General features: G+C 31.0%; 2 protein-coding genes and 3 pseudogenes across 4 annotated transcripts; 2 read left to right on the top strand and 3 right to left on the bottom strand.

Annotated features, from left to right (window-relative positions):
- Positions 1 to 2,020: 2,020 nt before the first annotated feature.
- LOC149882466 (52 kDa repressor of the inhibitor of the protein kinase-like) lies at positions 2,021 to 5,909 on the top strand (annotated as a pseudogene).
- A 2,736-nt stretch (positions 5,910 to 8,645) lies between these two features.
- On the bottom strand, positions 8,646 to 10,945 carry LOC149882467 (uncharacterized; annotated as a pseudogene).
- A 3,613-nt stretch (positions 10,946 to 14,558) lies between these two features.
- Positions 14,559 to 16,820, bottom strand: LOC145194650 (uncharacterized). The gene is made up of 4 exons (XM_090099984.1): positions 16,801 to 16,820; positions 16,102 to 16,541; positions 15,918 to 15,975; positions 14,559 to 15,819 (listed from the first exon to the last, which is right to left on the bottom strand). The coding sequence occupies exons 1-4, from the start codon at positions 16,818 to 16,820 to the stop codon at positions 14,559 to 14,561; spliced, it is 1,779 nt and encodes a 592-aa protein (XP_089956110.1).
- A 1,694-nt stretch (positions 16,821 to 18,514) lies between these two features.
- LOC149882468 (uncharacterized) lies at positions 18,515 to 21,404 on the bottom strand. Of its 3 annotated transcripts, none has more exons than XM_090099306.1 (2): positions 21,320 to 21,404; positions 18,515 to 19,632 (listed from the first exon to the last, which is right to left on the bottom strand). In XM_090099306.1, the coding sequence occupies exon 2, from the start codon at positions 19,561 to 19,563 to the stop codon at positions 18,793 to 18,795; it is 771 nt and encodes a 256-aa protein (XP_089955432.1). In that variant the 5' UTR covers positions 19,564 to 19,632; positions 21,320 to 21,404; the 3' UTR covers positions 18,515 to 18,792. The 3 variants fall into 3 exon arrangements, with proteins under 3 accessions (XP_089955432.1, XP_089955430.1, XP_089955429.1); XM_090099304.1 differs by lacking the exon at positions 21,320 to 21,404 and adding an exon at positions 21,088 to 21,139; XM_090099303.1 differs by lacking the exon at positions 21,320 to 21,404 and adding an exon at positions 19,762 to 20,181.
- A 947-nt stretch (positions 21,405 to 22,351) lies between these two features.
- Positions 22,352 to 24,379, top strand: LOC149882469 (uncharacterized; annotated as a pseudogene).
- The last annotated feature ends 265 nt before the right edge of the window (positions 24,380 to 24,644 follow it).

The following is a 24,644-nucleotide window of genomic DNA, read 5'->3' on the forward strand; positions in this document are numbered from 1 at the left end:
TTAAAGGTGTGTGGCCTGAAGCTGAGGCATGGCCATCTTCCCTCAACATTGCTCAGAGTCCTTACCATGGTGGGCAGTTTGAAGGAAATGAGTGCCGAAAATTGCTAAAAAATGTTGACCGCCTTCAACAACTAGCAGAAGCTAACTCAGCATTCCAAGTTCTTGGCTTTGTAGATACACTTCGGAAGTTTGACAGCGTTGTTCCAGCTTGTTTTGGATCAGAACTGAGTTTCGATTATTTTGAAAAGATCCAACAATTCAAGACATCCTTCCTTGCACTTCCAAACTGCCATATAACTCCAAAGTTACATGTTGTGTTTCACCACATCAGTGACTTTATTGATCGCCAAAACTCCTCCCTTGGTCGCTTCAGTGAACAAGCCGTCGAAGCAGCCCATCAAGATTTCGGCCAATATTGGCAGCGCTTCAAGCGATCCACCACCTGATTACGCGGAAAAACTGACAAACTGCCTTGTTGATTACAACAGTAAACATCTTTAAACAAAATTTTTGAATCAATTAAGAATCATTTTTGGTTTGATGGTCTTAATGAATTGTAGAAATTTTTCGTCAATCATTTTTTTTTTGCAGAAACCATATTTTGTTCTCTAAGTATTTTGAAACTTATTTAAAGAAATAAACTATTTGGAAAGTTTTCAATATAACTTTATAAGCCCAGAATCTTTTTTTTTTTCAAGCTGACTAGAAAAATCAATTATATATTTGTAAGACAGTAAGATTTGTTTACCAAACTAGAAATACATCACAGGTTGTCAAAGTTTCTCCAAGTGGAACACAAAATTAATGGAAAACTGTATAAAAATGACCGCCTCTAATTTTTGAAACCCTACAACTTTTATTTTATGGACTTTTTTGAAAAAATGGACAACTATGGTGCTATACTCATTTTTTTATTATGATTTAAGAGTTATATTAATAAAGGAAAATCCCTTAACTTGATAAGTTTTCTTGACATAGTTCTCTACAACTGAGTCTTAGAAAAAACTTTTTGTTACAAAAGTTGTTGCCCACAACCTGTAGGGCTAAAGTGTAGTGTTGCCTGTTGGATAACTTAGATAGTGGCTCAATGGATGGTAACTTTACATGGTGACATTGGCAAAAAGTGAGGTTTTTGAAAACTGGAATTGCCATAATTTCAAAAGTGAGCAATATTTTGGCCTGAAATTTTATACACATTTTGGCACACATATGGGTAGTATACATGCCCATTTTGGGTAATATCTAAACTACCAAAAAAGAAATTATAGGCATTTTTGTATGTTACACCTGCTAGTCCTTTTTTAGTATGATTTTTGACTTCAAATCCAATTTATTTCCGCGGACGTCATTACTTGATTTCAAAATTGACATTCCTGGGTGTGGGACTATGTCTACTTTCACCCTAGATAGGTGGCGCTCTCGGGTCAGCTCAAAGTCCAATATCTAAAAATTATTCAGGGGTGAATATTTACTAATGATCTTTTAGAATTTTTGGGATTAAATATGATAATAATTTAGGGATATACTAAGTCATTGAAAAGAATTTGAAAATATTTTGAAAGACTTGTGTAACAATTTTTTGTTTAGCGACGGATTGAAGTTCGTTGGCCATATAGCTTCAATCTAACGGCAGCCAAATTAGTTTTGGGTTTTTGCGCTTAAGGAATATCTCTAAAAATTTAAATTTGTCTGCCGTTATTTACGGATTTTGGCTATAGAGATTCCTTCCATGGCCAAAACAGTTCTTATTATACGTTACCGATATTTTATTCAATAAATAAATGCTGTGAAAAAGTATTAGAATATTGATCTTTTATCGAAATTTCAACCGTGAAAATAAAACTTGGCCACATAGTTGGGTTTAACGTGTCCGATTTTAAAAAATATGCTGCTTAATTGGAACTCACAAATACAGGTTATTATTCGCTACAGTGAGATTGTCATAAATTTTTCTCAATTTCTTCTTCAGAAACAAAGATAACTTTGCTTTTCTCATTTGATTTTTTAAATAAAATAAAATATGAATCCATTTATAACCGAAGAATTAGTTGCTTGTGTACTAGAATCAAAACATTGGCTTGATGTATTAAATTACAAAACTCGACTCATTAAAGAGCTCTCTGAGATAAATTTAATGTTTCCAAGAAAACCTGATTCTTACCAATTCAATACAGAAATGATGGATTTTGTACCCTTAGTTAAAAGAAATCTTGGTTATACAGCATTAAGGTATTTTTCTTTCTTTAGAACTTTTTTTTATTATTTTTAATTCAAATAATGTCACAAAATAGAACTAAAACTCCGTATGTTAGAAACATGAGCAGTTTAGACCTTCATTGCATTATTTTCTTCCATTTCTTTTCTTTGAGAATTCAATCCATTTTTAATAGACTTCTTTTTTTTTTTTAATCTATTTAACTAGTTATTGGAACATCTTATTATTAAACAGACATGTCACTAAATTATTTAAGAGACAAGTTTGTTTAGTTATAACCCAATCACTTGGATAATAAATAAATGATTTGGTTGTTTAATAAAAATTTATGGTGTATTGTAATTCCGGAAATTTCTAGAACATTTAATAACGTTAGGGACTTAATAGCTTTAATAGTTTTTTACCAATAAGAATAGTAAATATGTGGTTGCGGTGATTTATGACGGTGTTTGGAAGGATAATTTAGGAAAAGCATAGGGTATATATGAAGGAGAAAATTTGTAAAAAAGGAAGTTTTAGTTAGGAGAGAAAATTATTGCTATTTATTGATTTGTTGATTGATAGAATAACTATATGTATACTAAAATTACACTAATTTTTTTATTATTAATATTACTTTTCAGTAAATGTTTTTTTGTGTCAGAACTGTTGAAGATGGAAATTGTCTTTACAGCTCAGTCTCTTTGATTTTAAATGACATAAATTATACTTCAAAAATTCTAAGATTGCTAACGTCAATTGAGATATTTGAAAACATAAACTTTTACGCAAGGTATAGTTATTTTTTGAGTTATTTTAATCAAAATAGATCAGAATATTCTCAGCTTGTTAATTTGTTTTTTTTAGCTGTTTCATTTAAATGCTCTGATAGTTTTTCAACAATTAATGATAATATGATTTCAGAACTTCTTTTAAAAGAAGCATATTTAAGTTGCTTCGATAAAACATTTTCATCGTTTATTTGCCTAATACCATTATCTAGTGTTATAAAGCAACCTACTGAATCTGTCTATCCTGAAATTGGTTTTAAAAAGTATTATAGCTTTTTTAACACTGTTATAAAGCCTCCTATACAAAAATTAAATAGTCCAATAAATACTTTGTGGTGCAATTTAGATAAAACAAAAAACGAATGTGTTTTATGTTTTAATCCAAATCATTTTGTAACACTGATTAAAGATCTTCTAAACAAACAATCAGCTTTTTTAACGAGTGATACAACTTTACCTAGTATCAAAACAAAACAAATTTCAAGACAAGTTTTTCAGCATCAGAGAATAAAATACAAAAATCAATTCAGTCTAAATTATCTTTTCCTACTGTTTCCAGAAACACTTCAGATTTAGATAAGTTGGCTAATTGTAATAAAACAATTAAAACTGAAGTAATTGTTTCAAAAGACATCAACAGCAGTGATAAAAACACTATTGATTCTTATGTTCCACTTTAAGGAAAACATGGTTGCTGATGTTAGTTTATTAAATACAAATCAGCTAGTATCCTATTCAAATTATGATGTTTCTTCATACCATCTACAGGGTGAAAAATTCAAAATCAGGAACAAATGATTATGATCTGTTATCTCTAATTTGTAATGTCTGGGTTCCAGATAAATGCTTCCATTTCCCCTTAACAGGTAAAAGCAGAAAAAGACATTTTTTGTTAAAATTGTTAGATGACTTTTCTTGGCTTTGTTATTCTAAAATTGAGGATGGTGCATATTGTCTTCCATGCACTCTTTTTGGTCTAAGTTTACCAAACAAATATGCATTACGTAAATTGTTCAAAGAACCATTCAATACTGGCGTAATGCTGTAAAAGTTTTCAATGATCATGAGAAAACTGTTGATGGATTACACATCAAGTCCATGCATTGATATAATATGCTTTTATCTAGAGCTAAAAATAACACTTTGCCTATCGAAATTTCTCTAGATATTTTCAGAAAGCAGCTTATAGAGGAAAACAAAAAAAAACTTGCATCAATTTTTAAGACAATAATGTTTTTGGGTCAAAATGATGTCTTTTCGAGGTCATAGAGATGATAGAAAATATCAAGGAGAAGTTGGAGAACCTTCAAAAATTAAAGGGTTGGGTAAATTTATTCAGCTTTTTAATTTTAGAAGATTTAATTCTAAAGGAGCATCTTCTTTCTGCCCCAAAAAACTCTATATAATTTCAAAGACCCCTCAAAATGAGTTGATTGAGTGTTGTGGAAATGCAATTGAAGAGATTCTAATAAATGATATTTCAAAAGTAAGTACTTCTCTATTACAGCAGATGGGGCTTCAGACTGTGCATTGTTAGTACAACTTTCTATTGTCATACGTTATGTTGACTTGAATGATAGTATTAAGGAAGTTTTTTTACGCTTTTTAGAATGCAAAATAGAAACAAGTGGTTAAAATATAGCTACCAACATTCTTGAAACTTTGAAAGAATTCGGTTTAGATATAAAAAATTGCAGAGGCCAGTCTTATGATAGTGCTGCTTCAATGTCAGGTGAATACAAAGGTGTTTCATCTCTTATAAAAAAAATCAATCCAAAGGCATCATTTGTCCACTGTGCCTAACATAAACTTAGTTTAATTGTTGGCAAGAGTTGCCAAATCCAGCAAGTAAAAAATTTGTTTGAGCAAGTTAAAGACATATCTTATTTTTTTAACTTGTCTCCTAAAAAAAGTAATTGTTTAAAAAAATACCTTCTTCCTGGTCAGGTAAAACTTATTGACACATGGGTACAAAAGCTTTGTGGACTTGATGTGTTTTTTGATAATTATTCAGCAGTTTTTTCTGCTTTTGAAGAAATGGAAGACAATAATTTAAAAGAATTTAATAAAGAAACATCTTCAAAGGCATCTTCTTTTATGAAGTTGTTGACAAATTTTTCTTTTATTGTTTTTTGGTTTTAATTAAACAGCTTCTGGATTACTTTTATGGAATTTCCATCACCCTTCAAACTAAATCTCTTGATATTTCCCAGCAAGTAGATGAAATTCAAAGTTTGACTAAACATTTAAAAGAAATGCAGAGATATGTTTATGCTACCATGACAAATGGTATAAAATTGCTCTTGCATTGGCAAAAACATTTGATGTTGATGAAATAAAACCTAGAACATGTGGTGTTCAGAAACATAGAGATAATCAAATAAGTGATACTATATCTGGTTATTTTATAGTTTCTATTATATTGCCTCTTGTGAATCATCTTCTCAATGAACTAGAAAACAGGTTTGATGTTGAGACCATGATTGTTTATAATAAAGCAATATTTTAGATCTTGCCCATGGAAAGAAAAGTTCTTAATGTTTTTGAATTTTTATAAATCAGATCTTCCTCATTTCACATCAATTCATGCCGAATTAGAGTTATGGGAGGAAATTCGGAAAGAAAAGACAGAGTTACCACCTACTATTTATGATACATTAAAGTTCATGGATATCAGAGGCTTTCCAAACATTATAGAGGCTTTTCATATACTTGCTACAATACCAATCACAACTTGTGAGTGTGAAAGGTCAATATCTACTCTTAGGAGAATAAAAACTTACACTACAAGTACTATGTCTAAAAATAGATTGAATGGGCTTGCATTAATGTCTATTCATCAGGAAATTGTTCCAGTTATTATCAGAGTTATTGAAATTTTTGCATCCAAAGGAGAAAGAAAATTAGAGTTAATATTTAAATGATGAGTAAATAGTAGTTTTAAGTGTCTTATAAACTTCTATTCAATGTTTTAAACTTGTAAACTGTGAAAATCATTTTTCATCTCAAATTTGGCCACACAGTTACAAATTCCTGGATCCGACCCTGATGTGTGAAATTTGTGAATAATTAGCAAGAATGACGCACATTAAAACCACAACATCTCCCCCAGCTCAACAACAGCTCATAAATAATCATGATACTTCCGGTTAGGAAGTACTCTTCTTCCAAAGCGAGTGAATCGAACAGGCTGTAATTCTGTCTCAAAATCAGTTGAATAGTCTTGATTAGCGCTGTCCATACTACTGTCAGCTCTGTCATCATCCGAAGAATTTATTTGAATATTTGGAGTTTCATTGACGATGTGTTCTAAGTTCATTTCGGGAGGTTTCAATAGTTTCAAATTGTAATCGACGTCAGCTGTTATATTTTCTTTTTTTTTTGTCTACCCGACGATGCTGCAGATGAGAAAAATGTTGTGGTAACGTATGTCCGTTAACTTCAACGTCAGCTCTTAATCCATTATGCAGTGCAACTATACTTCCTTTCAACCATCGTTGTGTACATAGCGTCATATGGTTGGGTTTCACCCTCACTTTATCGCCGACTTTCCATCCTTGAAAATCAGTCAATGTCTTCTGTGTTGATTCGACTTTATCGATTCCAAGAACTCGAACGCGTTTTTAATATTGACAAAAGATTTCAAAAGGTGTGCTGTGTTTTGATGTGTGGAACGTTATTGACTAAGAATACAAACATGAGTATACATTTTATTCTTGCAGTTGTTCTTTTTACAATCCGATGAGCTCTTTCAACGATTCCATTTCCCGATGGTTTTTCAACAGCCCGATAGATAAGTCTTGTTTCCCATTTCGACGCCATAGTTTGTGCAGTCTGAGATCTAAATGACTTAAAATTATCTAGAAGAACTTCAGAAGGAGGTCTAAGTCATGACCATATTGTTTCTAAAGATTGAACAACCATTGCTGTACTTTCGTCGTTTTACGGTGTCCATAACGTATATCTACTTGGGCCACAGTCGATACAGGTGAGATATAGCACCGAACCGACATGAGTAACATCGCAGGCTTCTCTTTCCCATACTTTACTAACAGCAAGATTTTATTTATCCCACGAAGCCACATTAGGATCTATTGAATTACATTCATCACATTCAGCAACGACCTGTTTCACTGTGTCTCTGTCAACGCTGATACCGGCACGCGTACATAACTCCATACTCTTGGAAACTCCCATGTGTGCTTTTGAATGAATTTTTTGAATCTGCTGATTATCGTATTCATAAATGACATCACATTCTTGCGTTGCAACTTTGCTTTTTATCAATTATGTTTTCACTCTTGTGAGTTCATCTGCACAATTTTTTGTCGTTGGTACACATGTAACTGTAAAATTTACCTTTATGGCATAATCCTTGACTAATTTTCCAAATATTTGAAGCCTTCGTTGAATTAACATTTCGCATTGCCCAGCACGTTTTACAGGTTTGTCACCAGTCAATTCAGAATTTAACCAACTGAATACACTATGAGAATCAGTTTTAATAGAGACATCACATATTTAAACCTTTAATACATGCATCCAATTCAGTTGCGTTGATATGCATCGCATCGGACTTTGGTCGGAGCCACGACGTATCTTCTATTTTTTGTTACCTTGCATTATCACAACTCCTATTGCCAGCGAACTTGCATCACACCATACAGTTAAAGATGCATTTGGTTTAACATTCCAAACACCTTTTGCCGGATCGCATTTTACGACTTTATCTACAACTTCCTTGATCATTTCAATAACACTGGTGCTAGATTCTAACCAAAGCCTAAACGTGTAAGTGCATATCGCTGATTTTTGTAAATGAGAGTTTGTTAAGGCCAATGTCTTTTATCCACATGAATTTGTAGATATGCTCGTTTTAGATCCACCAACGAGTCATTGTTATTTCTACTCATCAGTTTCCAATCCCTCATTGCATCGTTGATGACATCTGTATGCCTTGTAGAGGCTTTTACATACGTGTTAAGCTCGCGATAATCAAGCACAGGTCCTATCTTCTTTTTACTATCTTGAATGAGGCACATCAATGGTAGTAGACCTTTATCTTTTCCCATAACTTCGTTGTCATATTTGATGAGTATACCTTCTTTAATCCATTCATTTATATCGTTGTTGAACGCCTCACAATGTTGGTCAGACACATAATACTGACTTGTTTTGTTTTTCATTTTAGGTTCATTCTCCCACTCCTAACTAACAATCCATTTTTTGCCATCAAAATAAGCTTTGCTTGTGCCAATCACAGAATTACAAAACTTCAATTTTCCAGTGCCAATTTTTAGTCCATCACACGTCTTTATTAGATCCATAATCATGTCGTATTTGTTTACTATTTCATCTACACTTAAAACCAACGCATCCACCAAGTACCCGTTCGTTGGGTGGAGTATTCTAGCACTAACTTCTTCACATCGAATTACTCCGCCCATTGTTGCAACATCTGTAGCTTTTCTTCCGTTTATTATCAAGCTGATAAAAGGTAGTATTGTTTCGGGACGAGTTCTTGTTGAAATACCTAATGCGAACTCGTCCCATTTCAGTTTTCCTGGTTTCGTAGAAGTTTGTAGCAGTATTTCGCAGCATGCTTATGAGAGTATTTCTTCCATAAAGAGGTACATTCACGTGCAAAGTGATTTAATGACTCACAGTTGTAACATTGCTTTTTGTGTCATTTCAGTCCCAGTCGTCCGGTAACTTTCGTTTACTTCTTCATTTACAGATAAGCATGCCGCATCTGATCTGGTTTGCGCAACCACAGATGCAGTCTTGACACAATCGTCAAACCTCAACGCATCTTCTCCCCGGAGAATAGCTCGTAGAATAGGACCATCCTTAATTCTAATAATGAATTGGTCACGAAGCTGGCTGTCTCTCTCTGAGAGCAAGAACTTGCAATCTTGAGCTGCTCGAATCACTCGATGCGCGAACGTCTGTATAGATTCTTCATTGCCGCGATAAGTTTTACCAAATTCATACCGTGAGATTAACGATGATTTTCTTGATTCCAGTGTTTCCAATTTTGTCACCAGTTCTTTGTACGAAACGGAACTTCTGGTGCTGTCAATTCTTCCATGTTCTTGTAAGTCTTCAACGGTAGAGCAGCAAGCAAGTACTGTAGCGTACTTGCTTGCTGCTCTACCGTTGTTCTAAGGTTATATATATATATATATATATATATATATATATATATATAGTCAATAATTAGTAATCCTTTTACAAAAAAAAAACGTTCTCATCATAATCAAGAAAAACAACGTGTGACATTTGTCAATAATTAGCAAGCATGATGCACATTAAAACCATAACAAGTTGATCGTATCTTTTACAGTCTAAATGATGCACTATTATATACTTACAAAGCCGTTAATGTATCTAAAATATTAGTTGGTAATTTGAATGAAAACTAATTCCTCAGTGACATTTAATTCTATAGTAAAAACAGAGCAAAAAAGTTTAAATAATTCAATATATTTTAGCAGAGATCTTTTGTTTGTAGGATTTGCATGGACTATATCAGTGTACTTAATGTATTTTATTTCTTTTTGTTATACATATATATCCAGTTATTTTTACTTCAAAATTTAAAAGTTATTCTACTCAAATTTATTAAGGTTTCATTTCTTATGTTTATAAAATTGACATTTTTAAATTCATTATAATATTAGTTTGGTATAAAATGCAAATACAGTCAATACCTGATCTCACATCAAAAATGAGATTAAGGACGTTTTTCTAATATACTGTTATTTATGTTATAGTGAATATAAAGTTAATGTACTTGACATACTTAGCATAAAGTTCTTAATTGTAACACATAAATCTGAGTATAACCTTTTATATTAACGTAATATATTCTTCCATTCTTTTATGCAACCTTAATTACCAAAGTTTTTTAAAAACTGCATATTATGTCTCATCTGTTATCTTTATATTATTTTTTACGTAACCTCCTCTTTGTAACCTGAACTCTTGCTAGAAAAGGTTTGTTGTATAAAAATTGTTCCAACATTGTCCAACATTGAGTCAGAGCATTGTTAGACAATGTTGGAACAATTTTTATACAACATAAAGACTCATCAGAAATGCATCATTTCTAATGTGTCTTTTTTGACTTATCATTATTTCTGATGAGTCTTTATGATGAAACTGTTAAATGAAAAACTTTTGTTAAGTGATTTTCTACACACACGATTATGCCCACTTGAGCCATCAAAACCAGCTTTGTATATTAGAGTAACTCTATTGCACTCATTTGCATTTAAATACCAGTCTGTGTCTCCAAAAGCCTTGTTGTAGTATGATCCAGTAGATCTTGAAGTGGAACTCTAGCAGAATAGACAGTTACGCTAATGTTTTTAGGATAGCATCGATCTTTTGCCACTCTAACATTATTATATGCTGGGTAAAGATTGCATTCCTTTTCATCAGCTTTGTTTTTCATCAGTTGATAAGATGCCTTTGTCAAATTACAATTTAAAACAAGGGCCAAAACTTAATCAGTAGACATATAAGATGGGGATATAGCATCCACTAACTTTTTTAGGCTCATTATTTTTTCCGAATTAGACTTAAGTTGCAAATAATAGTTGGTTAGCTGAGTATTGATCCATTTCAGAAGCTTTTCTATACTTAGATCTCAAAGAGGACTCATCAAAATTTAAAGTAGGCCTACCAAGAGGAGTGGTAACAATTGTTGGAGAAGCATGTGGAACAAATGCAAAAGGTATAAAGTCAGAATCCAACCAGTTTGCATATATTTTCTCAAATGCTGCAGCTTTGCGGTTAACAAACCAACGAGACTTCAAGTTCTTTAAGGATGCAATTAATTTGTTTCTTATAATTTCAGAATCATGTAAGTCTAACTTGACAACTTATTGTTCATAAAATGTTGAATAGACATACTATTGGATCTAATGCAGTTGTATATATAATGATACTTCATTGTTATATTATTATTTATTCTAAAAATAGAAAAGGCAAACACTATATATATATGTATATATATTCTAATATATTTTTCATAATCTAATTTTATATAAGTTAAATATAGTTCGCGATTATTTTATTAACAATATCTAAGCAACCTATTTATATAGGGTTTTTGTATGATCAATAATATATAGTAATATTTAAAAAAATGTTTTGTTGACAGATGTCGAAACTGTTTTTAACTTATTAAATATATTTTTTTCAGTGAATATCAGCCATAAAAATCCTGGTCGAACATGGCCGAAAAAATATAAGCATAGTATAAGCAAAACAAAACGCAACTATTTCAACCATTAAACACACAATCTTCGATTGAATATAAAATAAGTCAAATTATTGAGTATATTAGCTTATTCATGGTTCGCATTAGATAAACAACTTGAGTAGTCGCAAGCACATAATATATATTTATAATACAAGAAGTTTAGTATAAAGTCTTAACATAATACTCTTAACATCAAGGGTCAGATAAACAAAACTAAAGAAAAAGCATGATTTGCACACAATGCTTTGAGGAAATATTATAAACCCGGTAGTTTATTATCGGGAAGCCGAACAGGCTTCAACACTCCCGCCACCTGTGACTAGTAAAGGAATAGTTTTCTCATAAACGAAGGTGATAGTTATTATCTTCGCTTTGTTAAAACATTCGATAGGATATAGCTTATTAATAGGTCGACTAACTAAATACGATTTTCCGCTTTCTTGCATGTAATTACCTTAAGCAACTCGAACGACCCCATCGTTAGAATATATTAATTCTTCAACTCGTGCTAACTTTTACAACTGTCTTTTGCAATTATCGTTTTCAATTAATTCAATGTCATTAACACTAGTACCATTACTACCATTAATTTGATTTGATTTATAATATTCACGCAACTCTGTTAAGTATTCACATTTGAATCTGCTTCTAAAATGATTCAAAGTATTAGTTAACATACTATTTCTTATATACACATCTTGTTCTATCTTATCACTTGAACTTAAACTTGATTCAAAACGGAGCTAATGACCAAAAAATAAGTGATTGGGAGTGATTGTTATTTGTCAATTTCAGAAAGCAATGTTCGTACTTCTTCTATGAAGATTTCAAGGACTTTAACGCCTTTTTTAAACATCTTTTTGTCATTCAAACCAGTCGCTCAAACATCCCTCCCCACCAAGGTGCAGAAGGCGCATTAAATTTCCATTTTATAGAATGGTTAGCAGGAAAGGATTGAGTTTCAGTTGACACAAACTGAGAACCATTGTCAGAATAAATTATATCAAGAACTCCCCGTCTCCAAATAAATCTACGAATACCCATAATGCATGCATTTGATGAGCAGTCAGCTACTAAGTCTAACAAAATTGAACGACTAGTGCAACATGTAAACAAGAAAATCCGTGCCTTATATGATGTACTACAATTGTAAACATCTTTAACATAAGTGGACCTGCATAATCTAAAGCAACAGACTTGAAAGCGAAATCAGAGTTTAAACGACTTTCAGGTAGAGGAGGAGCAGGTGGGTAACAATTCTCTAGACGTCTACAAGTACTCTCTAGACGTCAACAAGTTGTACATTCTTGTTACACACTTTTTCTAGTTGTCTACAACAAGGTATTCAATACTGGGATCTCAATGCATTAACTGTTTCTTTCACCCCATTATGCTTGACAAGTTTATGAAAATGTAAAATTAATAATTTAGCAAAATAGCAGTTATTAAAAATAAAAATAGGAAACATAGTGTCATATTCTAGGTCAGCATTCTCGATTCTGCTACGACATCGAGTTATTTCATCTTCAGTGAATAAAAGAAGATCTTTTCGTAATTGTTTGAAATTATTTTCATCAGTTAGATTTAATTGTGAAAATTTAATCCACAACTGCTTTGAGCTATTTATTTCTTCAGCTGTAATTGGACCGATCATCATACTGTTTCTTCAGCTGTAATTGGACCGATCATCATACTCTTTTACCTTTTACATTATTGAGAAATCGCAGAATCCATGATGTTACTCGAAGTAAGCACCTATAATCACTAAATTTAGTAATATTAATAAAGTCAAGATTAAGATTACATACAGAATGTGCGACATTACATAAAACTTCCAGTGATTTATTTGAATGATTGACATGTTCATAATATGGCCATTTGATATTAACATCATTTAAAAAATTGGGTCCAGAAACCCAGAGCTCATTTCTATATAACTTCTTAAGTGATGATCATCAAGAAATTATATCTGCAGGATTTCTGTAGGATTCAATATAATTCCAATTACAAATTAAAGTTAATTCTCTTATTTTAATTAATCAATTTTGTATGAACTGTTTATAGGTATTGTTTGTGTTAAAAATCCAATGCAAGCAAATGGTTGAGCCAGTCCAATATACATTTGAAATGTTATAAATTGGTATCAATTGATCGTAAATAGATGCTAACAATTTTGCTAAAAGTAAAGTCCCAGAAAGTTCCAATCAAGGCATCGTGTTTTTGCCTAATGGGGCAACCCTAGATCACGAGGCTATCAAAGAGGCGCGACTAAAACTAGTTTTAAAAAATCTAAGATAAACACAACACCCAAAAGATTTAATACTTGCATCAGAAAACCCATGTAATTCGAACTTAACATCATTCATAGTACCCAACCCAGAGTTCATATGCCATTGCGGAATTGGTATTTGGGAAACAGACTTGAAATCATTTAAAATAAGATTCCAATCTGACAATAAATCTCCGAATAACTTTTCATTCCAACCTAATTTAGCAATACAAATTCTTTGAAATAAATTCTTACATGTTACAACTACTGGATTTATAAGACCTACTTCTCTTTTAGTTGGAATTATTACGGCTAAATTCAACAACTCCTCAAATGAATAAATTATGAAATCTTCTTCCTTTTTCCATCTAAGATCAAAAACCTTTGTATTTAATTTTCTTTCAAAATTGTGACCGTTAATTTGTTTTTCAAATTCGGAAGAGTTAGACTCAAATTTTCTTAGGTGGAAACCACCTTCTTTTAATATGTCCTTACATTTATTAAAAAATAAATAACCTTCTTCGATTGTTCTTCAGCTTGAGTTTAAATCATCTATATGTAAGGATTGTAAAAATTTTGAGACAAAATTGACATCAGAGAAGTAGTACTTCTCTGCATGATAAATCAATGTAGCGTTAAGAAGAAATGGTGACGAAGTAACACCAAAGGGAACTTGACATAAACGATAAGTAGCTAATTGAGATATAAACAGGTTTTTACTACTAACATTACTAATATCATCAAACCATATGAAACGTAAATAATTTCTGTCATTTTTATCAAGAGAAACTTGCAAAAAGGCTTTCTCTATATCTGCTAAAAAGGGATATTTATTTGCACGAAAACGTAATAATATATTATATAAAGATGTTGCTAAACCTGGTCCAGCATGCAAACAATCATTTAAAGATGGACCAGATAAAGAAGAACTGACATCAAAAACCATTCTCACTTTTGTTGTAACTTTGTCTTTACGACAGACTGGGTGATGTGGCAAGAAATGCCCACCTCCAGTATTCAAATTATAGTAATTTACTCATTTAAAGATGGACCAGATAAAGAAGAACTGGCATCAAAAACCATTCTCACTTTTGTTGTAACTTTGTCTTTACGACAGACTGGGTGATGTGGCAAGAAATGCCCACCTCCAGTATTCAAATTATAGTAATTTACTTTTTCTACGACACCAGACTTTAACTGGTCTACGATTATTTCATTATATTCATTTAAGAGCTCAGGATCATTCTTTAACCTTTTAAGAACTGTATTCAAACGTTTTGTACATAAACTATTGTTATCACCTAATAATGGATGGTTCTCTTTAAATGGCAATTTAACTGTATACAGACATTTTTTATCATCAAAATGAATATTATTCTTAAAGTGTTTGACAACAATATTTTCAACTCCTGAATTCTCTAATTCCCAAAACTTTTTGACATTATTATTAAACTTGGAATTTTCATTAATAAGTTCAGCTTCGACTTTTAATGTATGTGTGGAAAAAACACTATAATTCTTTTCAGATGTGGTATTGACACAACCACTTAATACATAACCAACTGCTAATTGTAATGCAACAGAACCTGTATCGCCACGAATTACTTTAACATTAAAAAATGACCAGTAATAATCAGCACCAATTAATATATCCACTTCTAATGACCTACAATCAACATTACTATCACTTAAAGTAAGACCTTTAAGATGCTCAAAAGAATCGACAGCTTCTTCTACAAATTGACCACTAAGAGGAGCACATATGGGCTTAACGAAACATGTTACAGGTATTAAAGAATTGATTATGGTTACTATTGAAAACTGAAACATATTTAAAGTTTGTGTTGGGGTTTGATTACCAAAGGTTTTAATGCTTTTTTGCTTCCTACCAATTGTGGGAAGAAAAAGCTTTTTACGTAATGATGGCGAAATATAACTGAGTTGAGAGCAACTGTCAAAACGAAGTCGAGATTTCTGTGTATTTTCCTTGTTCTTCACAATAACAATAGCTGTTTGCAATAAAACATTCTTAGATTTTAGTAATTCATTACTTGCAACAGATGTCAATTTACTGTTTGACTCTTTTTCATCATCAGCATGAGAAGGAAACTTTTTAAAGCACATAGACACATGATGCTTCCCGGAGCATTCAAAACAGCTGATTTTAGAACGACAATTACCAGACATATGACCTGCCTTTAAACAAATAAAGCAACGCCTCTTCTCTCTTAAAATATTTCTCCTAGAACTTATATTAGTCACAGTTTTACAATTTTCACTTCTGTGACTATTGCTACAAAAAATACATTTTAATCATATTATGGCTTAAAGTGAGCACTAGAATGTAGCACCTCTGCAGTGGAATGATTAATTTTACCTTCTCTGTCTGACCAAGCTTTCTCCCTAGCTTGTAGTTCACATTTTAACGCTTTTAAAACACCCTTTATATCTTAATTATTATAAGAATCAAACTGTCTAAAAATAATTAAATTAAACTCTTCTGGAACTTTTTGCATTATGATAGGAATTAATAAAGATCCATACATAGTGGAATCTACACCTAAATTTTCCAAACTTCTAATTTGAACTTCAAGATTGTCATGTAATTGACGTAACGAAGAAATAATGTTTATACTTTGCACTCTCTCTAAAGCAAGGAGTGACTTCATGTACGATGGTATTAAAAGTTGTTTATTACTAAACCTTTCTTTAAGCAGTTCTAATGAGGTGTTATAATTATCATTCGTTAAAGCTAAGCCTGAAATTGTTTTTAATGCTTTTCCTTCAAGTAAATTACGTAAAAAGTTAAGTTTCCCAATTGGGGAAAGATCTTCATTATTACGAATGGCACATTCAAAGTTTTCATAAAACGTCTGCCATTCCTCAGGCTTTCCATCAAAGGTACATAATTTTAAAGGTGGAAGTCTAATATTATTCTTTCCAAAAGTAGATGTAGAACTTTGTACACTCCCAGATTGTGACTCATTGTTATTCTTACAATAATTATCATTAAACCTTTCAATTATTTTGATATTTTTCTTAAAAAATATAGAGAATTTAACTGCTAAATTCTCTTCATTTTGTAAGTCCTCATCATCTTCAATTAAATTTATTAATTCATCATCAATTGCTTTAACCTTATTATATTTTTCAATCAAAACTTCTTTGAAACTGCATAGTTCCTCTACTGAAATTAGTCAATTATTAGCGTTTTCAAGTATGTTTTTTATACCAATGATGATAATGGTGTGAATACATTTTTTTCCAGCAATACCTGCCATTATTACGAACCATAAGAATGCTAGTAACAACAAAAGTTTACTCAAAAAGATATTATGGCTAATTCTGATACAACCACAAACACAAATTACACACACACTTTGTATTTTCTTAATGCTAGCAAAAATACGCGCCCCAGACAACCCCAAAACGCAGGTTAATCCCAAAAAAACAAATACAATGCTCATAAGCACTTAACTTTGACGATCTCTCTTTCCTTGGGCTCCAAATATTGAGTATTTTAGCTTACTCAATGGTTCGCATTAGATAAACAACTTGAGTAGTTTATTATCGGGAAGCCGAACAGGCTTCAACACAAATACGTTCAAGAAGATAAACAGAAATGCCAATTTATAGCCAATATATGTATTAAAATTGCAATTCAAATTCGTAGTAATATAAATTACCTAACATTAAATGGCAAAACATAAAAAAAAAATTTTTTTCTAAACTTTTTCAGAAAAGCGCTTGACCGCCTGAAATAGTGTTCAGAGTGACAACTTAAAATTAAAAAATTTTAGTTAAGGCGCACTTTCTGATTAACAATCCTTATGTTTTTATGTAAATCAATATGTTACGTTCATTGAATAGTAGTTCTTTATACAAAAATTAAATAAAAATAATTTTGACTTTTGTGCTCACCATGGCCTACTGTGCATGGCAATATAACGCAATTTGAATTTAAAGCACCTGGAACTGTTTCCCCAGGGCAATAACAGTTCTGTACCAGTAAGTTTAAAACAATCAATCTGTGTGATGTACCATAAAAATATTTGTTGACTGTCGAAACTGGGAGCCTTTTTTTTCCTCTCTTCAGTCTGTAAGGTTTTCCGTCAAAATAGAGAAAATATAGATTGGCAAAAGTTATCCCAACCCGAGCTGACTATGCCTGATATAAATAGCCTGAAAGAAATAGAAATGAATGATTTTTAGATTTGCAGCATGAGAAGCATCTTCTCATAGTTTTATAATGAGATTTTTACTAAATTGACGTAATTGAGTTAAAGCGAATTTTTTTAAAGGTAAGTGTTCATAATTTTAAAAAATTTTGAAAAGCAAGAAAATCCATTGATGATAACGTTTGCTATTGTCATTAACTGTACCAAGACAAGTTTATTAAAGAGATTTTTATTCAAAACAAAATTAAATTATTTTTAGCTCTTTTCTTGATATTTTCCAGCTCTTTTAATCGTAAGGAGGCTAGCCTTTCCTCTCATTTTATTTGGTCTGATTTCTTTCGTAGGTTTAAAAAATTGAGTTCAAAATTGAGCATGAAGTTGTGGCATTAATGTACTGAGTGTTTTGAACTTCTCTGAAAACAAACCTCCCAGTTAGGTTTCCCTGGTCAATCTACAGTCTCGGTTAGTCTTCAATATCCTCAACCATTAGGGAATATAAACTCAACGGATGACAACTCTACTAGATTTTAATGTTTTTTTCACTAAGTTTGAGAAATTTGAAAAGAATTTTTAAATAGACAATGACTGCATTAAAAGAACCATTTAGCTGGCACAGTTACTTAAAATACACAATATGATTAAATTTGCTACAATTATTTATTTTTTAACGAAGTAGTAAACCATTTAAGTTAAACTTTCTTTATAAACTCATTTTTATATAAATCAGTTATTACTTTAATGTTAAATCTTTATGAATCAAGAACTCTCTGAAGACTGCACAAAATGTGTTACAAATGAAAAGAAATACAGTTTGATTTTGCGACCATTTTTTTTTAATTAGAATAAAATACCTTAAATAAATAAATTTAAAAAAATACTCCTGGCAAAACCTATTAAAAAAAAAAACCTATATGTTTAATACAGTAACCATAAACATATGACACTAATTACATATCAATCGTATTTCAAACACTTTGCAGGTTTGGTTTTTTTAAAACAAATGCAACTTTCACCTGTATATAAATCAAAAACAAAATAAAATTTGAAAAAATCCACCAATTAAAATTGCCCATATTTTGCAAATTGTTTTATAGGTTTATTTTGAAAATGCATCCTACCATATAAATTTCATGATTCATCCGTTTATTTTCCTTTGGTCGGAAAATGTTTTTAATAAAAGTACCGTTATGCGAATATAATTCATGCCTGTCAATAAACATTAAGCGAAACCGTTTTAAACTGCCACTACTATCTGTTGGGCTTACACATACAAAGTAATTTAAACCGTAAAAGTTGCTTGTTACATTGTTATATACTTTATCTAAGTCCAGTAAATCTATATCAAGGACATTTGAAAAAAGATGAATCTTAATTTCATCACTTGACTGACGTATTGAAAGGCTTTTATCAGCCTTTTCAGATTTTTCAAAAATTTCCAGTTGTGGCTCCCTTTGATAAATATTCCTAATATATTTATATCCTCTTCGCAGAGCAATCTGAGATGGTTCTATTAAAGTGAATTTGGAAAAATATATATTGAGGTTATTATCCTTGATATAGTCTATAAGCACACAAGATGCAAGTGCTACTCCGCAACCCCAATCTATAATTTCAACCGGTTTTTTGTTAAAATCTTCTTTTCCATTGAATAACGACGTAAAAGCTAAGTTTAACTTCTCTTGGTGCATTTCAGAATATGCGGCTATATAGTAATCGATTTGTTCATCTGTTTCCAAAATGGCTGTACCGTGTTTAATTTGATTGAAACAATTTTCAATCTCACCTCGTTCATATTTATCGATAATTTCCAAAGTAATTTCTTTGAAAGATTTCTCAATGGTTGCGTAGTTGTTGCTCATTTTTTTAATATATATTTTTTTAATATTGGTTCGATGATACAGAGATTAATCCAATCTTGTGCTCTTAAACTAAATAAGTAATCATTTTCCTTACATTTTTAATAATTTTTTATGATGCAAACAAACAATTCATTTTTTTAATCAAACTGAGCAGATGTATCAATAAGTAAAAAAGTGCTAGCACGTTATCATACTTACTCTTATCCTCAATCTTCTCTTGAACTTCATTACATATTTAATAAAGTAGAGCATGAGCGGGCGGAAAAAAGTTTGAAAGACTTTTAGATAAAGTTAAAAAAACTTTCAAATTTTTTAGCTCAAAAAAAAGAAAGTGAATTTTCCGTAAAATATCGAAATTTATCTTTGAATGCTCTCCTTTTCCGCTTCTTCAAGTTTGTTTTAATGATTTAATTTAAAAAAAGTATTTTGAGACGATCACTTAACACTACCCTGTTGTTTAAAAAACATTGCCCTATCGCTTAAAGACACTGCCTTAATTTTTACCGTTTAAAAACAGTCTTTTTGTTTAAAAATAGAGGTTGTATCAATATAATTAGAAACGTCGTTTCACTTCATAATATTTGTTAACATGCTATTTTATTTACATTTTACTCAATTGCTGTAAAAGTTCGATAAAAAAAAAAAAATGTACATAAAATGATTCATCAACTTTTCATATAAATAAGTGGTAAAGCGTTAGAAGAAAAGTTATAAACAACTGTGAAAAGACTTAAACGCTGAGACGCATAAACAATACAACGTAAGAAAAGTTAAATACAACTGGAAAATAACGTAAACACGGAGACACATAAATGATAAAGCGTAAGAAGAAAAGTTAAAGAAACCTCGTAAAAGACGTAAACTCGGTAAACAATAAACGATAAAGTGTAAGAAAAACTAAATACAACTGGGAAAAGACGTAAACGCGAAGACTCATCAACCTGCCGAAAAAATAAATAAAAAGATATCGCAACAGCAAAAAACTCAAAACTATAAAAAGCTCAAAAAAAAAATTGAGAATGGGATAAGGTGGAATTAGAGCGACTGATGAGTACAGTCGTCTCTTTAGACGGTTAAAAGAAGAGTTTTGAAAGGAGAAGGAAGACGTAATTTTAAAGAGAAAGTTTTAAAAAAGTTTTACAAAGTATTTTAAAAAGAGAGAGACCGCAGAGCTTTTAAGCCTTTTTCTTTTACCGACTTTACTTGTAAATTTGAAAGTTCAACCCTATTTTCAATAGCGAGTAAATATAAAAAGATGAAAATAAAATAGAAATACATGTTTATCTTACAAACACCTCTGCTTATTAAAGCTTTTTTATCATCTGAATTCCATATAATTCTAAAGTAACAAGCTAAGGCTTAAAACATATTGAAACCAACGCAATTGAAAATAAAAACATAAAAGTTTTTTTAGTGTTCAGAAAAAGCCACAAATTTTAAAACAACTTGAACGTAACGATAATAAATCTAGATTATTATGAAGAAAATAAAACATTACAACCAAAAAGAATAAATCTCGAGTACCTTAGAAAATAGATTATTAAAAAAACATGTTTTAGTAGCGTTAAAGTAAGCCGTTCCAAATGAATGGTTTAGCTGTATCTCCGTTTATGATTAAGTATCGCATTTACGTTATCTCCTAATGCTATTATTCATTAAGTATAGTAAGTAATGGCAATTTTCAATTCAAACTCAAAGAAGTAAACAAACTAAAACGAGAAAATATTTAAACATAAAATCGTGTAGATATACTCACAGATCCAAGCAGATGCGTACACTTAATACTTATCATATTCCATGTTCACCATCCCTCGGTTTGTTAGAAAATCTAGAGTTTCCTTAAGCTAAAAGCAATTTTTTATCTCTGAACAAAAGCTTTGAGGTTTTTAGAGAACAATTGTTGAAAGGAGAGAAAATACCTTAATACCATGATTAAGATCACGAAAAGCTTCAGATGTGTTGTTCGTATTGAAACTCACTATAGCTAGTCATTCCAAAACACAAATGCAGTCTGAACAAAAAAAAATGCTTGATTATATTTTAAAATATGCTGCATCAAGACCCAGTGGGCACACGGCGGAATAAAGACTTCTTATGTACGTTCACTTCACGTCCTCTCAATTTAAAGACAATCTGAACCATAACAAGGCGTCTTATGAACGTCTTTTTCTTGTCCGTCCCGAAAATGTAACGAAATAAATAAATTGATTGCTATTACTTTTCATGACCTTCTTTGAACGTTTTATAAACGGCTTTTTCGCGCCTGCAAGCGCGAAAAAGCATGGATTTCAAAAATGGTGATTCTTAATCTTGGATCCGAGTATTTTTTTTTTTTATTTATATGCTATCTTTTATATTTCCTAACGGTTACCTAAATAATAATTGTGAACTCGTCGAAGATTTTCCATTTACTATTTAGGTAACTATTTGATAACATAAAAAGATAACATATAAAAAAACATACCACTTAAATTTTATTTACTGTAAAAAATAATAGTGTATAACCTATACACTGAAACTATATTATGGTTGTTGTTATTACTATTAATATCAATATGATTCTTATTTTAGTTTTTACTTACATGTAAAGTTTTTTATATTATTTATGTTATATAACAAGCTCAAGATTAGTTACTATAACTAATTTTAATAACTAATAGAAATTTTTTCAATTTGATTTTATTTTAATTTACTTTGATCGACATGGAACAGTGAATTAACTAAAACTATCTTGGATAGTGATTGATGACTTAATAAGACTGTAACTGATTAATATCTATTAAGTATTATGTGTTTTTTAGTTAATATAAGTATTGATTTTACAAAAGTGTCAGTCATTTTTTTAAAAAGCACAACTAATATTATGATAATGGCAGTTTATGTAAAAAAATGGAAAACTGCAAATAAAAAAGTGCTTGGATTACTAGATTTTAATTATGATGAAACTTTTGATATTGAAAAACATGAAAATCTAGTCTGTGCTGAATTAAATCTCTCTGACCATTCAAATAGCAGTTGCACTCTTCGTGAATCTAATAGCAGCAGTAATAATGATTTATGTACTCTTTCAGATGCTGATGAATCATATGAATCTGATGTACCTGTCTTGAGCCACATTGACAATGATGATGATACTAAATTTGATGATTCTAATTATAGCCTTTGCCAAAAACTTACTGCTTGCTCTATTCGTAACAGATGGGCTAGAGCTTCTGTCAATGAGCATCTTAATATACTTTGTGAAGAGGGGCTTTAACTTTAAAAGGTGCCAGAACACTTTAGTAAACTCCAAGGAAAGTTAATATTATACAAAAATGTGGAGGTACATATACCTAATTAGGTATTAAAAAAGGTTTAGAAACAATATTTTTGCATCACAATTTCACTGAAAGATGCATTGCATTGTGTTTAAGCATTGATGGTTTGCCATTGAATAAGTCAAGCAGTACACAGTTGTGGCCAATTTTAGCTTCTTTTGGTGACTTTGATATATTTGTTATTACATTGTATTGTGGAAACAAAAAACCTGATTTTTTGATTATTTAGTATGATTAATGATTATTTAGAGGACTTTGTTGCAGAGTTAATTGAGTTGATGGAACATAGTGTATCAATCAATGGTAACCAATATGATGTAAAGGTTAAGTGTTTCTTGTGTGATGCCCCTGCCAGAGAGTTTTTGAAATGTGTCATATCCCACACTGGTTATGACTCTTGTGAAAGATGTTGTATTCATGGAACACATGAAGGTCGTGTTGTTTTTAACAATGAGATTGATTATCCTCTAAGGGAAAACATAACATTTAAAAATTTTGGATATAATCACCATCAAACGTCTATATCTCCTTTAGTTTTGATTAATTTAGATATGATCAACAATTTCCCTTTGGACTACATGCATCTTGTATGTTTAGGTGTTGTCCGTAGGTTATTGAATTATTGGAAAATAGGTCCTGGTGGTAAAATAGCTGCTCATCAATTTGAAGAAATTTCAAGCTGTCTCCTATCATTAAATGGACACATTCCAAGTGAATTTGTACGTCAGCCACGGAGTCTCAATGAATTAGATCGATGGAAGGCAACTGAATTTCGTCAATTTCTTTTGTATATCGGTCCAGTTGTTCAACGATGTATTTTATCTAAAGATTCATACAAACATTTCTTGGGATTAAGCATTGCAATAAGTATTATGTTACAGTCTGATGATAAATTTCGGATGCAGTATATTGGTTATGCAAGGAGTTTAATAACACAGTTCGTTTATAATTGTAAATATATCTATGGAAACACGTTTGTTGTGTACAATATTCATAACCTATTACATCTGCCTGATGATTGTTTAAATTATAATAGTTCATTAAACACAATATCATGTTTTCCTTATGAAAATTTTCTTCAGCGTGTAAAGAGAGCTGTAAAAGGTTCTTCTAATCTAATTGCACAAATTGTAAAAAGACAAACTCAATGGGAAAGTTCATTTGGGTTTCTAACAAAAAAAAACCTCTCAACCAAGATATCTAGTGGAGGAAAAGATAATTGTTTTCTTCTTAAAAACAACAGCATTGCATTTGTTAAAGAAATCATATCAGATGATTCATTTTTATGTGATGTAGTAAAAATTAGGCACTTGGAAGATGTGTATAATTCGCCAATTCGGTCTTCATATCGAAACATAGTGTTACTTCCACATCGAAGCAATGTAAAATTGAAGAGTAAGATCCTTTATAGAGCTTGTTTTATTAGGAAATGTATATGCCTACCTGAACAACGTGGATTAGCAATATTTCCTGTTTTTCATGAAATAGAAAGAGGGTGATTTTTCCTCAAACAAATTTTTACTGTGTTGTTTTTTAATTCAAGGGTGTCATTAGCAATGAATGAACTTAACCCATTTTAAATGTTTCATTTCATTGTAAAGGTCAAATAATAATATTTCTAAATTCTATGTTATGGTATTTGTTTTATCGTTTTCAAAGAAATAGTCTTGCTCTTTTCATTTGTTTATTTCATAAAAATATATTTTTTTTTTTTTTTTTTTTTTTTTTTTTGCGGCATCGTAAGAGCAAGACGTGTTTTTGAAA

This window comes from Hydra viridissima, unplaced genomic scaffold (genome assembly GCF_058129835.1).
Source record: "Hydra viridissima isolate aposymbiotic clone 2 unplaced genomic scaffold, HvirCarnegie_v1 scaffold_10, whole genome shotgun sequence".
NCBI classification, from domain to species: Eukaryota; Metazoa; Cnidaria; class Hydrozoa; order Anthoathecata; family Hydridae; genus Hydra; species Hydra viridissima.